The sequence below is a fragment of the Hydra viridissima genome, unplaced genomic scaffold (assembly GCF_058129835.1).
Source record: "Hydra viridissima isolate aposymbiotic clone 2 unplaced genomic scaffold, HvirCarnegie_v1 scaffold_7, whole genome shotgun sequence".
NCBI lineage: Eukaryota > Metazoa > Cnidaria > Hydrozoa > Anthoathecata > Hydridae > Hydra > Hydra viridissima.
The window spans coordinates 15,740,873-15,756,078 of NW_028324306.1; the positions used below are offsets into that span (position 1 = coordinate 15,740,873).

The 15,206-nt window shown below is 29.4% G+C and overlaps 1 protein-coding gene across 1 annotated transcript; it reads left to right on the forward strand.

Annotated features, from left to right (window-relative positions):
• Positions 1-2,461: 2,461 nt before the first annotated feature.
• LOC145184068 (synaptotagmin-6-like) lies at positions 2,462-4,976 on the forward strand. Its single transcript, XM_090093983.1, has 5 exons — positions 2,462-2,689; positions 3,014-3,202; positions 3,452-3,966; positions 4,233-4,362; positions 4,632-4,976. Exons 1-5 carry the CDS (start codon positions 2,605-2,607, stop codon positions 4,946-4,948), a joined length of 1,236 nt encoding a protein of 411 aa, XP_089950109.1. The 5' UTR covers positions 2,462-2,604; the 3' UTR covers positions 4,949-4,976.
• The last annotated feature ends 10,230 nt before the right edge of the window (positions 4,977-15,206 follow it).

Below are 15,206 nucleotides of genomic sequence, written 5' to 3' on the forward strand. Positions count from 1 at the left end.
GTCGGATACTTCCGTAAATGCGGTTTCAGCCATTTTAACGGATTATTTTCAAGCAGTAAACCGTTCTGATTGCTTGTTGCACTTACAGGCCTGTTTTCAGAAAACTTTTCACATACATATATATATATATATATATATATATATATATATATATATATATATATATATATATATATATATATATATATATATATATATATATATATATATATATATATATATACATATTTTTATATAGAGAGAGGCACTGAAACCTTATTAAATAGGCTGATTGTTATTTTAAAAGTTCTTTAAATTCTTCCCTTAATTTGTCAATTGTCTTTATAATTTGCAAACGCTTGTAGATAAAAACTTTCGAGAAAACTTAGTCGATGTAATGACTGATGAAGCAAGTGTTTAAAAAATGTATAAAAAAAAGGGGGTTTATATCTGTAAATCAACAGCTTTATTACTTATCATTGAAGTATTATATAAAAAGCAGGGTATAGAAAAACAGATAGATTGATTAGCAATTCGACGAAGAGGGATGGTCAGAAGAAGAACACGATTTTTGAGAGAATAACCCTTACAAGGATGAGGATTTTTCTGGCAACAAAGAATCGCTTGATCTTGAAGCAAGTCATAGACATCAAGATAACCTATGTGATAATACTGAGATAATTTGTGATCCAGTGGTTAGGAAGGTACGTATGTGGTTAGAAGGTTCTAATGTTTAGAAAGTTTGCCTCCGAACTCAGTTGCAACAATGTTGAGGGTATGTTTGGAAAGAAAATAATTTGTTCTGGAAAAAAGACTGAGATTAGATGGAACAGACAGTTAACAACAGTTAATGCTTCACTGCATTATTAACAAACTGTGTATAATAGGGGAAAAGGAGGTAAATTGACATAAGTGTTCCTAAAGGTGAAGCTCTTTATTTTCGTAATTAAGAAATTAAAATACAAACTATTATTAAAGCTCTCTTTCCTACAAAAGGCTCTTTGTCGTTGAAATGCAAATTAATTTACTGCAAACGTTGCCTATAGCTATTATGTTAAAAAAACTTAAAAGTACTAATCGCTCTATCAATTAAAAACCACATTCAGCTTTCATCATTCGATTGCAACAAAGGAGGAATATGAGTGGGATCCTTCAATATCTGCCATAATCATGGAGTCACTTTTGAGTTAGGATCTGAAGTGTTGCTCTTAACAGTTCTTTCTTCAATCAAAATGGCGCAAATTAATATTTGAATTACTTTCTTACTTACTTAATTTCTTTTCTTTATTAATTTTAAACCTAGCAAAATCACAAATAGCTTATAAGTTCGAAGTTGTCTCCTATTAAAGATTTCAAACGCGTTTGTTAACGCTATAAAATTTGCCGAAAATACCAATTTGATATGGGACGCTGTTGGCAGAAATTCAGAAAGAAATGCAGTTATTTGAAAAAAGCGCGTGATTTTTTAATCACTATTAAACCTACCAGTGAACTGTGTGAACACGCTTTTTCTACAGCCAAACTTTTTGCTACTAAACCAAGAAACCTGGAAACGAAACTTTAGACGTACTGTGTTTCCTTTAAGGTTGCTTTAAAATTAATACGGAATAATTACATATCTATATTGCATCTATAAAAACAGCCATCTTTTTGATGCTTAATAAAAGTAATCACAACTTAGCTGAATGTGTCCATTTTCTTAAAGTTGCCTGAATAAATATTGATATTTTTCAAGAAATTTAAGTGTGATCCAGAATTGAAAACCCCAGGATTATAAACCAGGGTTGTAAGTTCAATTATCCATCCATAAAGTTTATGTAATATAAATTCAGTTGTTTAAAAACTGTGCCTCGGCAAATCTTTTTTTTTTATAAAAGCAAGAAATAGCGAAATGCATTAATCCTGGACAGTAAAGGAAACTACCAAAGCTATGATGTAACCACTATTTATTCTAGTGGGAGGAAGGAAAAGAATGGAAGATTGGATGTATTACAACACCTTCACACTCGGCTCACTCAGTAAGCCTAAGTAAATAACACAGGGAAAATTGGATTAAAACATTACTTCGCAATTATTCTCTAAATCAAATTTTTCACCAGTGTTTATATGTTAACCCTGTTTACTAAAAAGCGACAAAGGAGGACATACGGAATTGAAGCGTGTAAGGAATGAGCACCCATACAAATACTCATCCCTGGTCTACAGTGAGTTTTTTATATAGATATAGATGATCAAAGTGCATGAGAAAATTACTCATGCCAACATTCGGAGCTTAAAATGAAAATTAAGCACCAATTTTGAATTTAGCTTTAATTTTAATGAAAACACCGAACATCAAAATGCTATTTCACCGAACACTTACTTAGTTAAAATCAGCTTATAAAAAATATTAATTCCCTTTAATTCGAAAACAAAAACTTATACATATTTGTAGAACACCCAATCCACTTACAAAAAAAAACGCTCCGCTTGACTGAACAAAAAGATTATATTATAATATATGTATATTATTGCATAGGGAACAGAAAATAAACAAAAAGTTTAAAAATCAATATTTTTTTCATTCACAATCCTCTCGCTTTTAAAATCTTATTAGTGTAGATACGACAAGAGAATAAAATATAAATGTCCGTCGAAGCTGCAATCGAGTTTGGTTTATCTCATGATGAATTTGTCGAACTCCTAAACGGTGGAAAACCTGTTTCCGGGGGTAAGTCTAGGTTAAGTTTATTAGAAAAATATTTTAAAATTATGATAGATTTATTCCAAAAACAAAATTCCCAAATAACATAAATCTTATGCGCGCAAAAAGCATTTTAACATACGCTAATGATTCAATAATTTGTACCTTTTTTTGCTAAAATTTTTATTGTAATATCTCAATATAATTAGTCTATGATTTTACTTTTAAAAAGTTTTTTTAATATCTAATTTTTTTATACTTTAAATCTCTGTTTGATATCAGAAAACATTTCACATACAATAATTTTTATTTTTATCATTTTTTTTACTTTTACCATTTGCTATTTTACAGTTTCAGATGCAACAAAGCAAGTAGTTTTAGTTGTCTCGCTTATCTTACTGTCATTTGCTCTCGTCACCAGTATTTTAGCGGTTTTTTTGTGGCTACAATCGAGAAATAAGGATGTGAAATCTGGAAAATACTCAAAGCTTAATACAGCTGAACAAGCAAATTTAGCTTGTGATGAAGACGCATTGAGAGGTATTTGTAGAAGATTTATTGTGCACTAGAATATTGTAGGAGCATACAAGATAAGATGCAAAAATAGAATATAGGTGCCATAGACGTTAGAGTTGTGCCTACACAAAAATGGTGCAATAAGTTAAAAAAAGGTCGTTACTTGTTGGGATAAATACTTAAAATTGAAAAGTTCAAAGACTGAATAGTGAATGCCCACCCTGGGCTTTTAGCATTATACCTTTAACGATTGTGGTGTTTCTTCTTTTTTAGAGTCATCACAGACTTCTCTTAAATTGCCTCAGTTACGTAACACAAAATCGCGTCTTTCTCCAGACGTCGACTTTCCTGATAAAGCATTTTTAGACGAGGAAGAGCTTAAAAACATTCGCGTTCATGACATAGAACTAAGTTCGGTTTTTTACACTCACAGAAACAGAATGCAGGTGAATTTCAGACGACTAAACCTTGAAAATGTTCACGAGAGCTTACTTAGAAATGCATACATCTATTGGATATTACATCTGTTACCCGAAAAGACGTCATTTTTTGAATCTGAACTACGACCATGTGCTGAAGAAAGTTACTTTGAAGAAGCTTGCGAATTTGAATTAAACGCTGACGAAGTTGCATCCAAACAATTAAGGTTGTCAGTTTATGCATGTGACAGATTTTCACAACATAGACTTGTAAACGAGAGAACGTTTATGTTAGATGTTCTTCAAACAGATGATGAATCCATAAAGCCCATGACTATGACGCTTATTAAAAATAGTGATGATGAAGAGGTATGAATGTTCAATTATGACTTGCAATTTTTTTACATTTTATTTATGTTAATCTTTATGTAATTTAGTATATTTTTTGTAATTTATTCTGCTGAAATTAGATAATTACAAATGATGCTAATTTATGCTGTTGTGTTTAGATAATTAGCAATTTAAGTTGTTCATAATCAATTAACTTTTTTTTTACAGTTAATATATTATAGCTACTTTTTTGTGTATAGTTACATTCAGAGAAATTGCTTCATAACTTTTTGTAAATTTTTCAGGTTGCTGAAGGCAAAAAAGAGCGAGTGGGAGAAGTTCTCTTCTCTTTATGCTATATGCCCACATCAGGAAGGTTGACATTTGTGGCCTTAAAAGGAAGACAACTGTGTGACGAAGGTTCAACACCAATAGGTATGTTTTTCTGATCTTAATTTTTTTTTTCTGATAGAAAAAAAAAAATTATAAAGCGAGAACTTGATTTTAAGATAACCAGAGAATCCATTGTTTTCGAGACTATTTCTAAAATTGTCAAAGAAATTATCAAGACATTATCACTGGCACCATCTTTTTTTTTGTTCCTTAGTTGGCACTAAATGATATTAAAATGGTGTGATTTTCTGTTAATGTAAAGTGTATAATTACACTTAAGTTACATATAAACTACATATAACTTTTTGTAGCTACGTACTTGCGAGTGTCTTTGTTAGTTTCCGGAAAAACGATGAAAACCGTACAAACATCAAGTGTTCGCCGTTCATCGAGTCCAGTATATAACGAAGCGTTTGTCTTTCACACTCCATTAGAGCGTTTTAAAGATACGGATATCATTATTTCTGTTATGACTTATGATCCAAACAAGACATCACCGAAAATGCTTGGAAAGATTATTGTTGGACCTGAGTCAGATTCCAATTTAGGTCGTAAACATTGGGAAGCAATGCTAACGTCCCCTAGAAAACCAGTGGCTCAATGGCATCCTCTCGTTGAGTTCCTATAGTAGATGAGAAAAAAATTTCAATTATTTCTCACAGTCTTTTATTTCATCTTTTTATACTTTAAAAACTTTCGATACTTATTTCAATGCAAAAGAAATTTTATAACAGAAAACAACTTATTTGGGTTGACACGTTGAGAAAAGGTTAAATGTTTTTTATTCAGGGCTGGAACAGCGAGAATAACAGCGGGGAAAAAAAATTGAACGATAAGAAAGATGGAAATTAACTCGAAAATATAAAAAATTGTATTATACTTTTCTTTGTTTGTCTGAATCAGAGGACTAAATTAAAGTGTAAGATTTAAACGTTTTAAATTTTTCAATCATAAAAAATATTGCTCATAATTACAACTTAGCTAAATTACATTTTTCTTACAAATTTAAATTCTGTTAAAAGGACTAAAAGTTTCAGTGAAGCAAATTTGTAGTCTTTAAGGAAAAATTGTCTTTTCTGGTTTTGGTTCAAAATCAAATTTACTGCTGCCGTATTACAGCGTACAATGACTCAGGATGATCAAAAAAACGGCAAAAAAAACTCAATAAAACTTGATAAATATTGTAAATAAACATATTATGCGTTGAAATAATAGCTTTTTGGGTAAAAGAACTTAAATTTGTTTCGAAAAATATTTACTACGCGTACCTTTTACGCGTAAATTGCGCGCAAACGTATTTATGCGCACGTTTGGTTTGGCTGCACAAGTAAAAAACAATTTTTATTAAAATTTAGTATTTTCAAACCAAAAAAACATTTTGATAAATTACTCTGATGATGATGATGATGATGATGATGATGATGATGATGATGATGATGATGATGATGATGATGATGATGATGATGATGATGATGATGATGATGATGATGATGATGATGATGATGATGATGATGATGATGATGATGATGCAATATAGAAGAACTGCAGTAGTAGTTTGTGTGCAGTAGAAGGCATAAAATAGCAGCCGCATAAACTCATTATAAGTTTAGCTATTCCAGTGTAGTATAAATCTAGTTTACTAATATAGTTGGGAATTATGGAGTTTTTTAGAACCAAAATGGCTTTTTCTCATGATTATAAGACTTCCTTGAAGCCAATGATATTCTTTTTCTATAAATTTTTATAAATTTTTATAATTAAATTTCTGCTACATTGTATTACTTTTTTTCTTCACCTTTGAAACAAATATAGCTAAAGTAACCTTTACTTTATTTCAGTTTTCTTGCTAATTTCTTCAGCTTTTTAAAAATCTTTTAAGTAAATCCTTCCATAATCTTAATTTACCCACTATAGTTTACGTGTATTCAGGATAAGCATGGGAATTTCGGCCTTCGAAATCGACGAAATTAAACGAAATTCGCGTTTCAATTTCGTATCGAAATTTATATTGAATTTCGAAAGACGAAATTTTTAAACATTACAAATTCACGAATTTCGAAATTAAAACTTATGTTTAATTTCGTGTCAATTTCGTTACTTTCAATGACCCGAAATTATACGAAATTTTTTCGCGAAATTAAACAATCCAAAAAATCGAAATTTCGTTCTCAATTTCGATCCGAAATTGAAACACGAATTTCGTTTAATTTCGTCGATTTCGAAGGCCGAAATTCCCATGCTTAATTCAGGATAAAATTTTTTCATTGTTATTGATTTTAAGAATCGCCAATATAATAAAACTTTTAACATATCGGAAACATTTTTTAATACTTCATATAATTTTTTTACTTTACAGTGTATATTGTTATAGGAGACCTTATTTGATAATTCTCAAAGAAATAATAAACATTTTATATTATTATTTCTTTGAGAACTATCAAATAAGGTCTCCTATAACAACATTATATCAATATGTAAGTAATTTGTAATTTATGTTACTTTTAAATTACAGGAAAAACTGAAGTCGTTGAGAAATTTCAAATAACTTTCACTTATCAAGTAATTAATCTTTATTCAAATTTGAAAATAAACATTTTAATATACTTCTAAGTAGCATATAATGGCAAAGCCATGGTTCTTAAAACTGCCTTTGACTAATAAAAAAACAACTTATACAAGTAAAGAATCAAAACTTAAGTTTTCCGCCATTATCATTTCTTTTGAAATATGAAATGTTTAAAAAAAAATGGCGGAAAACAAGGTTTTATGGATTCATTAACATTTGTATTTCTTCAGTAACTCCCCATACTGCAGGTGAGCGCGTCAATCCCTTTATATTCTAAAAGTAAAAATTTTTATTAACAGAAAAAAATACATATCCTCTTAGAACTCAGAGGAAAATTTTTTTTACTGATATTTAACCCTATATATATATATATATATATATATATATATATATATATATATATATATATATATTAGTTTGGTTTCTAAAAGCAAACTAATATATACATATACTTGAAATATATATTCATATGATCATTTTAGAATAAATACAGGCTTTTACAGTTAAAATGTCTCCATATTCATAAAATAAAAACTTCTCAATTTTCAGATTTCTTTGCAAATAAAAAACTTTTTAAGTTCTTTTAACTGTAAAATAAATTAAAAAAAATAATAATAATATGAAAATCTTTTTTTACGTTTTAGGTGAGTAACAATTATAATTTGGTATTATTTAAAAAAGGGCACTTTCTTTACAAAAAAGTTGCAAGGGGTTTATTTCCGTTTTTTTGTTGTTCTGAGCATGGACATGTAAGAGATGGACGTCCAAAAATATCGTTTTTTTTGCGAATCATGCTCGTTGCGTATTGTTACAAATCAATAGAAATTAAATTACATTAAAGTCTGTCGGATTCGTCGAAAATTTTTGGTCTCTTCTTACCAGTCACATCAACTTCCTTAGTTATTGAGGTCATTTACTTAAATTCTTTAGTACACGTATAACTATAGATATAAGTAATACAAAATATCAACTAGTTTTGTAGCTACCTAAAGCACAGTGGTTTAATGTCCTACTCCATCTACTATATTGCTGTTGACTTCCAGTTTATGAATATTATAGAATTTTTTATTTTTATGTTTAACAAATAGAAATATATAAAGTTAAGGACAAATAATTTATACATAAAGTGAATGTAAATACTAAGCGTCTGCGTTTCGTTATCGGTATATTGGTATGAACCGATATTTTGAAACGATAACGATATGAAACGATAGCAATATCAAACGATATATAAAATACACCTACAAAAAAATAATGCATAGTGGAATATATATTATGGAGGCCATGAGAAGTCGAGGCAAAAAATGACGACATATCAGAAAAAATACTAAAAAAATACACAAAATTAAGGCTGGCGAATGAAGGATCAAGGAATTGAGTGAAACTTGATCTTGATAAAAAATTTTATTTACGCTTTTTTATATTTTGCTATATTTTTCTAAGTCATTTTAAAATTATCCTTTTTGGTCCATTTTATCATTGACTAGCTTTGTTTACACGAAAAATTTTCCGAAATTTACAAATGTTCGTCTTGAAAAAATGATAAAATCTGTTAGTGCCTAGAACTAATTTCCTTTACCTTGTTGTAATTTGCTTAGAAATTTGTCAACGCGTGAAGTAGTTACTTTATCCTGAACAGCCTTATTAAACAAATGCTATAGAAGTTAATACTAACACCTCGTGATAAGAATTTCTGTTTTAAATCTGTGGGCAGCCATTTTAATAGAATTTTTTGTTGACGGGTGAAAATTTAGAGTTTGTCGGAAACTCGCATGGCTCGCTGATTTTTTTCTGCCTTTTTTGATGTAAAACAATGATTTGCACGTCCATCTCTTATAAATTCATGCTTTTACGTCTATGTTTTAAGTCATTTGTGCAGCGGCGGCATGCTTTTTCCGGTTATTTAAAGCTGTAACTCCATGAAATTTATAATTGTTCTACATTTCTTTGACACATAAAATAGTTGTTTGTTTAAGCATCGGCGGTTATTTTTCGGTTTTTAACGAATAGTAACGAATAAAGTACAAACTCCTAAATCAGTCTTTTTTTTTGAGTAAATAGTGGTGGCAGGGGGGGGGAGAGAGAGTGTCTTTTACCTATTATTTAAATGAACTGTAATTTTTTGTATTGTATAATGGTGTCATATTGTAACTTTCTAGGGGGACACCTTTTGAATAATATGATGATTTACCATCGAAATGTTATTAGGTTGGCAATTATTTCTGTTATAAAGTTGGCAATAAAGTCAATATTATTAGGTCGACAGTTCTGATAAATGGAACAGTTTGTTTTCTTCCAGTTGATATAACCTTGCTTTACAATGTTTAACCAATGTGCTTTTAAATCACACTAAAATTATGGGTAATTCTAATCGTGGCTGTAAATGATAAGGATTTATCCTTACAAGTTTTGTTGTATATGTAGTGATTTTGTAATTAAAAACATCGAAGGAAACTTAGTGACTGTGAAAAAGGTGTACTTTGCATATTTTGGTGGAGAAATCAGTAATCAAGACAAATATTGGGTTCTTCACAATCTATGTTATGCTTGTGTCAAGAATCTTAGAAAATAGTATAAGAAGAGAGAAAAGTTTTTAAATTTGCGGTGAAAAAGATATTACACAGATTACTAACCCATTTTACTTGCATCTTAAGATTCTTTCTAAAAAATGTAGTTAACCAACAGATCTATTTTTAATTCAAAAATTTTATATAATGGTGACTAAGTAATTGTACAAAACCCTACCCTGTCCCAAATACTCCTGCTTTTACAATTATCTCTGCATTGTAAAGATAAAGATTTACCGCCTCCTTTATCTAATTTGTTCGTTCTGAAATTATGTTCGAATTCAAATGTCTGAATTTCATTCTGTTTGTCAAAATAGAAGAAATATTACTTAGTTTTTAAATAACCCTTTCGCCAACCGCCTGTAATCATTTCTTACACCAATTCCACCAAAAACCATGAGCTCCACTCAATTCCCACCTCACTTCACTTCACGCCCACCCCCGACTCACCCGAAAAATTATCCAAAATATTTTTTAATTAATAAGTTTAGTTATTACTTACTAGTTTAGTTATTACTTATAAACATTTCATAAATATATTAGGTAGTAAAAGTGCTGCAGAGAAATTATCAGAACTTTAGAACCAACGGAACTCTTTTTAATTGGTCAAATGCAAAAAATCAACAAAACTGCCTTTGAGCTGTACTCTCAGCATCAAACATCTATTACCCTTTTAAAGTTGGTAGAATTTTGGTAAATAGAGATAGCGTGAGGAGAGAAAAAGATAAACATAACCTTTAATTTTTGCTCTTAAATTGTAAGCTGAAATCTTCTATGTCCTCTTCAAAAGGATTCTCTTTTAACTTTGGTTTGCTTGTTTTGTTGACTGCAAGGTCTTATGGGACCGGTATCGGGAATTTCTGCTAAAGCGCAACAAAAATTATCGCAAAAGAAATGTATTAAGATTGTTTTTTGGAGTCATTCAAGGTGTAAATATTTTAATTCCAAGTGTTCTTATAGATAAAATGGGAGTATTTAGCAATACTGTTTTTGGTTTTATTCTTTTCTTTACCAAACTTATTTATATCAAAATCAAAGTTTGATACTTAAATTCGAGAATAGCAATACAAAAAAAACTTGTTAAATGGAATTTGAAGAGTCTCAGTTGTCAGATCAAACTTTTTATTAGCTCTTTTAATTCTCCGCCTTTTAATCATATCCTTTTTTTAGAAAAAGCATACAAAGATGTTTTCCAACGCGTTTTATATGGCGGAATTAAAAGTTCAGAATCAGTTTACCGAACCGGGAAAAAAATCACTATGTGATCTTTTTAGATCGAATGCGTTACATACCCAATGCGTAATTAACCCAACAATATTGGATATAGGGGAGATCGGGGCTAGTTGGCTTCTGGGGTAAGTGCACTACGTTTAACTTTGTAATTTTCCACCAGAAGTTCCTAAACTCACCTTATACCTTCCTACTTAACTAATTCATCTTTCAGTGTAATATCAGGGCTATATGCGCATGCGCATAAAAGTTATAGCGGTTTTTTGTGTTTTTTTACTAATTTTGCAACTTTTGTTGCTATATTACTTTTTCAATTTTAAAAAGCAATAGCATTAGCTACAAGGAAACTCGAATAGATTAAGGTGTTGTATAGTTCACTCTAACCAGTCACATTTTGTGTTTTTCAATATTTCGCGTTTTTTTTTTATTTTATAATGTTTGACACTTGAACATGCTTGCTAAATTTATATTCTTTTGAACTGCAGTTTGATATCTTCAAAAGAGTTCAACCAGAAATGTACGGAGCTTAAAATCTAAAACTGTAGATAAACAGCACTGGTCTTCCCTACAGCGTATTGCGAAACGCCAAGAACTTGAAAAACTCTAGTGTTATAAAAATATAGGAAGGAACTCCATCAAAAATATAATAAAAGTTATTGAGAACATGAAAAAAGGCTATATTAGTGAACAGACACACACTCTGTGAACCCTATTAAACTGGAGCATATTAAGTATATTTAGATGGGCATGTTTGTCACCTTTATTTCGTTTTCTTGTTTTTTTAGCTGTCAAGTCGCAGTTTTTGAAAAAGTTGTGCTTTTTAAGAAATCCATTGAAATTTGTTAAACTATGAAGTACAATCCATTTTTTTCCATTTTTGATATTTTTAAATATTATTCATATTATTATGTACATTTTTAATATTATTTTTGGAATCAGCACAGCCAAATGCGCACCGAAAGCATTATAATATTGAAATATAATCATAAAAATCCATTGAAAAAAGTATTTTTATCTCTAGCCTATGTCATTTAAACAATTTTTGTTGAAATTTAAGTAGTCTTAACTAACTGAAGCGAGCATTTTAAAGGCAAACAGAAGAGAAAATTCCACATTTAAGTAAATGTTTCTCTGAGGACGTTACTTCTACTTTGTTTATTAAATCTATAAATTCTTTCACTTTTGTCTTTTTACACATTCAAAGAAAGATTAGGAGAACTTTTACTTCCGTAAAAGTTCTCCTAAACTTTCTTTGAATGTGTAAACAGTTGAGTTTCTATGAAATTTCGAAAAAAAACGGACTTTGTTCGGACTTTGTAAATAAATACAGTTCAACTTTTTTTTGATTTGAATAAATTCTACATTCCGTTCCTGGTAAAGCGTGGATAAAACTTTTCGCAACACGTGTTTTGGCTTCTGTTTTTTACGGAAACTTTAGTTAATAAAAAAACTTCGCATACTAAACACTAGTATTTTGAAACGAATTTCATAAGAAGCCAAAGTTTTGTACATAGGACTAATCATAAACCATGTTTTATACACTGAAAAAAAAATTTTCCGTTGTATTGAAAATAAGCTCAAGTTTTAAAAGGAAATTTTTTGTCGCTTTTTAAAACTTTAATATTGCATTTTACATTTTTTCATTATTCTTTAAATCATTATCGGTACATTTTAAGGTCATTAAATTTTTAAAAATGAATTTTTTTTAATCACGTTTAAAGAAATCAATTTGGTATTTGAGGACAAAACAAATAAAATGAAACGAGAATTTTTTTTTCATTCATGACGTAATACGTTCCCTTTTTTTGTTTCATTCCTGCGTTTATTCATAAACCCTTTTTATCTTAATTTAAGTGGGATAACTTTAGTTGTAGTAAAGAGAGTATTTCTAGTTGAGGCGCTATATTTTTTTCGGATAGCCGTTGGTAAGTCGTCGGTATGTATAAAACCTTTTTATTCAGATGTTTTAAAATTCAGTAACCGAAAGAACTATTATTTATTAAGATTGATTGTACTCCGATAACGTAATTAACTTTTTGTACGACGTTTAATCCAACCACTTTGCATCAAAATATGGAAAAAAAAGTTCTCAGTGCAATCCTGATCGAACCAAAAAGTATAAGCTGAAAAAACTTTCGGAAAACAGGGTTCTAGTTAAGATCTATTGTAACACTTAAACCCGAGTGACATGATGTAGTTTTTGACTTTCAATTCCATTTCTCAATTCAATACTTTACTTTGAACAGTTGAGAAATCCTGGCTCCTTTTAAGGTTAGAGCACAATCAGTATGGCTGCATATAACTTACATCTTCTCATTACCATAAAAAAAGCACATTAATCAATTCTTGCTGAAGGTTTGACACTCATATGAGTGTCAAACCTTCAGCAAAAATTGATTAATGTGCTTTTTTTATGGTAATGAGAAGATGTAAGTTATATGCAGCCATACTGATTGTGCTATGTGCTATGATCATAGAAAGTAAATCGGTATTAGAACAGCAATCTAATTTACAATATACTGGAGTTTGTTTTGTCGAAATTTTTTATAAACTGGATGTGTTGCTAAGAAACAATGTCAGCATCATCAACCTTATGTCTCTATAAGTTGTAATGCTTTTTGTTAAATGTGAAGGATCAAAAATCGGTGTAAACCGATTTCTTTGGCTTCTTGTTTCCCCGTAGTAAGAAAACCTCGTTAGCTCATTCTGACTTGACTTTTAAAAAAAAAACTTTTAAGGATGATAAGTATTTCCTGAACAATTATTTGTTTTATAGACCTATCGCAGAATAATTTGTAAAACATATAGACATATAGTTGTTCAGGAAATAATTATTCATAACATATTTCAAAAGATTTTGTGGAACTTTTCGGTTTGGCTTTTAAATGCCTCGTATAATCTAAAAATTTTGATACACAATGGTTATTAGCAACTTTTGAACCTTTTCAAAATATCATCTTCTCTGAATATTAAAAATTAATTAAACACGAAACATTATTTGAATACTTTATCTGAATTAGCAGGTAAATAAACATGAAGTTTTTTTTTCTGGAACTGGATGTCGTTCTACAGGTGGTTTCCTCTTACAACCAACAAATGGTAGACAGTTTGGTATGATAAAAATAATAGAAATTTGCTGATTGTATGAGTGTCGGTGATTCGAGTGAACACGTTGTTCAGTAACTGTCATGTTCATGTGCATTGTTCCCAGAGTTCACAGACTCAAGCTTGGTTGTTGAATTGACTTTTAAAACAATCACAACTGCAAGTGAAGCTTGATACACATTTAATGATATTTTCCTCACATTTAATAGGTTTACAATGTTCCACACCTTTAACAGGTGCTCTCCTCGTTAATAAACCAATTTCAAATAAGCTATGTAAATAAACCCATTATTGCTTGCGCACAATTTTAAAATTAAAAAAACTTTAAAGTTTAAAGTTATTTCAACTTTATGTCATTGTTTCTTTTTTATAATGTTGTACTCATTGTTGCTTCGTAATGTTATTGTAATTGTAATAATTAACTAGATCTTTCCCTTTGTTAACTTGGTGAAAATTGCGTATTTTCATTTAAATCGCCTTGAAATTGTTTCCTTGAAAAGTTTAACTGAACCAAAATATCTTTGGAATTACTTTTTGTTTTGAAGACAATATTTAAGAAATTCAATAAATAGTTTTTTTTTGGTTTGCGATGGCAATGAACAGAAATCAAAACTATGTTGCGAGAATAAAATGAAATTTTATCGTTTCATTTTTATTACATTAAAGACTGTTTAATAGCAGCATAACTCTAGCTCCCGATTTTCGGTAGTGACAAATAACCATTCCGAAAATAACAATAATTTCCCACTTTGCAATACCTACTAATATAAATTGAAAAACTCAGCACAAGGCACATGATTAACGCTAAATAAAACAGCTATAATCCGAAAAATCTTTTTTTAAAAAAAAACACCAAATTTAAATCAAACTCAGCAAATAGCACAATGTTATAAACACATTGATATATCACTTAAGTAAACACTTTTTTAGTAACTTTGTAAACATGCTCTTTGACTTTCAACACGTTTAATTCAACTTTGAAAAGGAGATCGCAACTTTTATCTGTTTTAAAAACTAAAATGAGGAATACGCTCTTTATATCTTCTAAAAAGGATTTTTAAAAATGGTTGTAACTTTTTTTTATTTTAAAAGATTTTGTTATTACAAAAACATAATCTCGTTGACAATTATTCAAGTCTTTCTTTATAAACTTTTATCAAATATAAAGTTTTGTTACATATATGAACTTTCATATGTGAACTTTTCTATGTATGAGTTTTATGTGAATATATATGAACTTTTTTTTCATATGTTAGAATGCATATGTTATATTAATATATATTTTTTTTATATGCATATATGAACTTTTGTTCGTTATATATGTTACTTTGTTTATGTGTAAACATGAAGTATAAACACTAAACGCACACTTTTATTATATATAAAACTTCATTATATATAAACGTTTATTATAATAT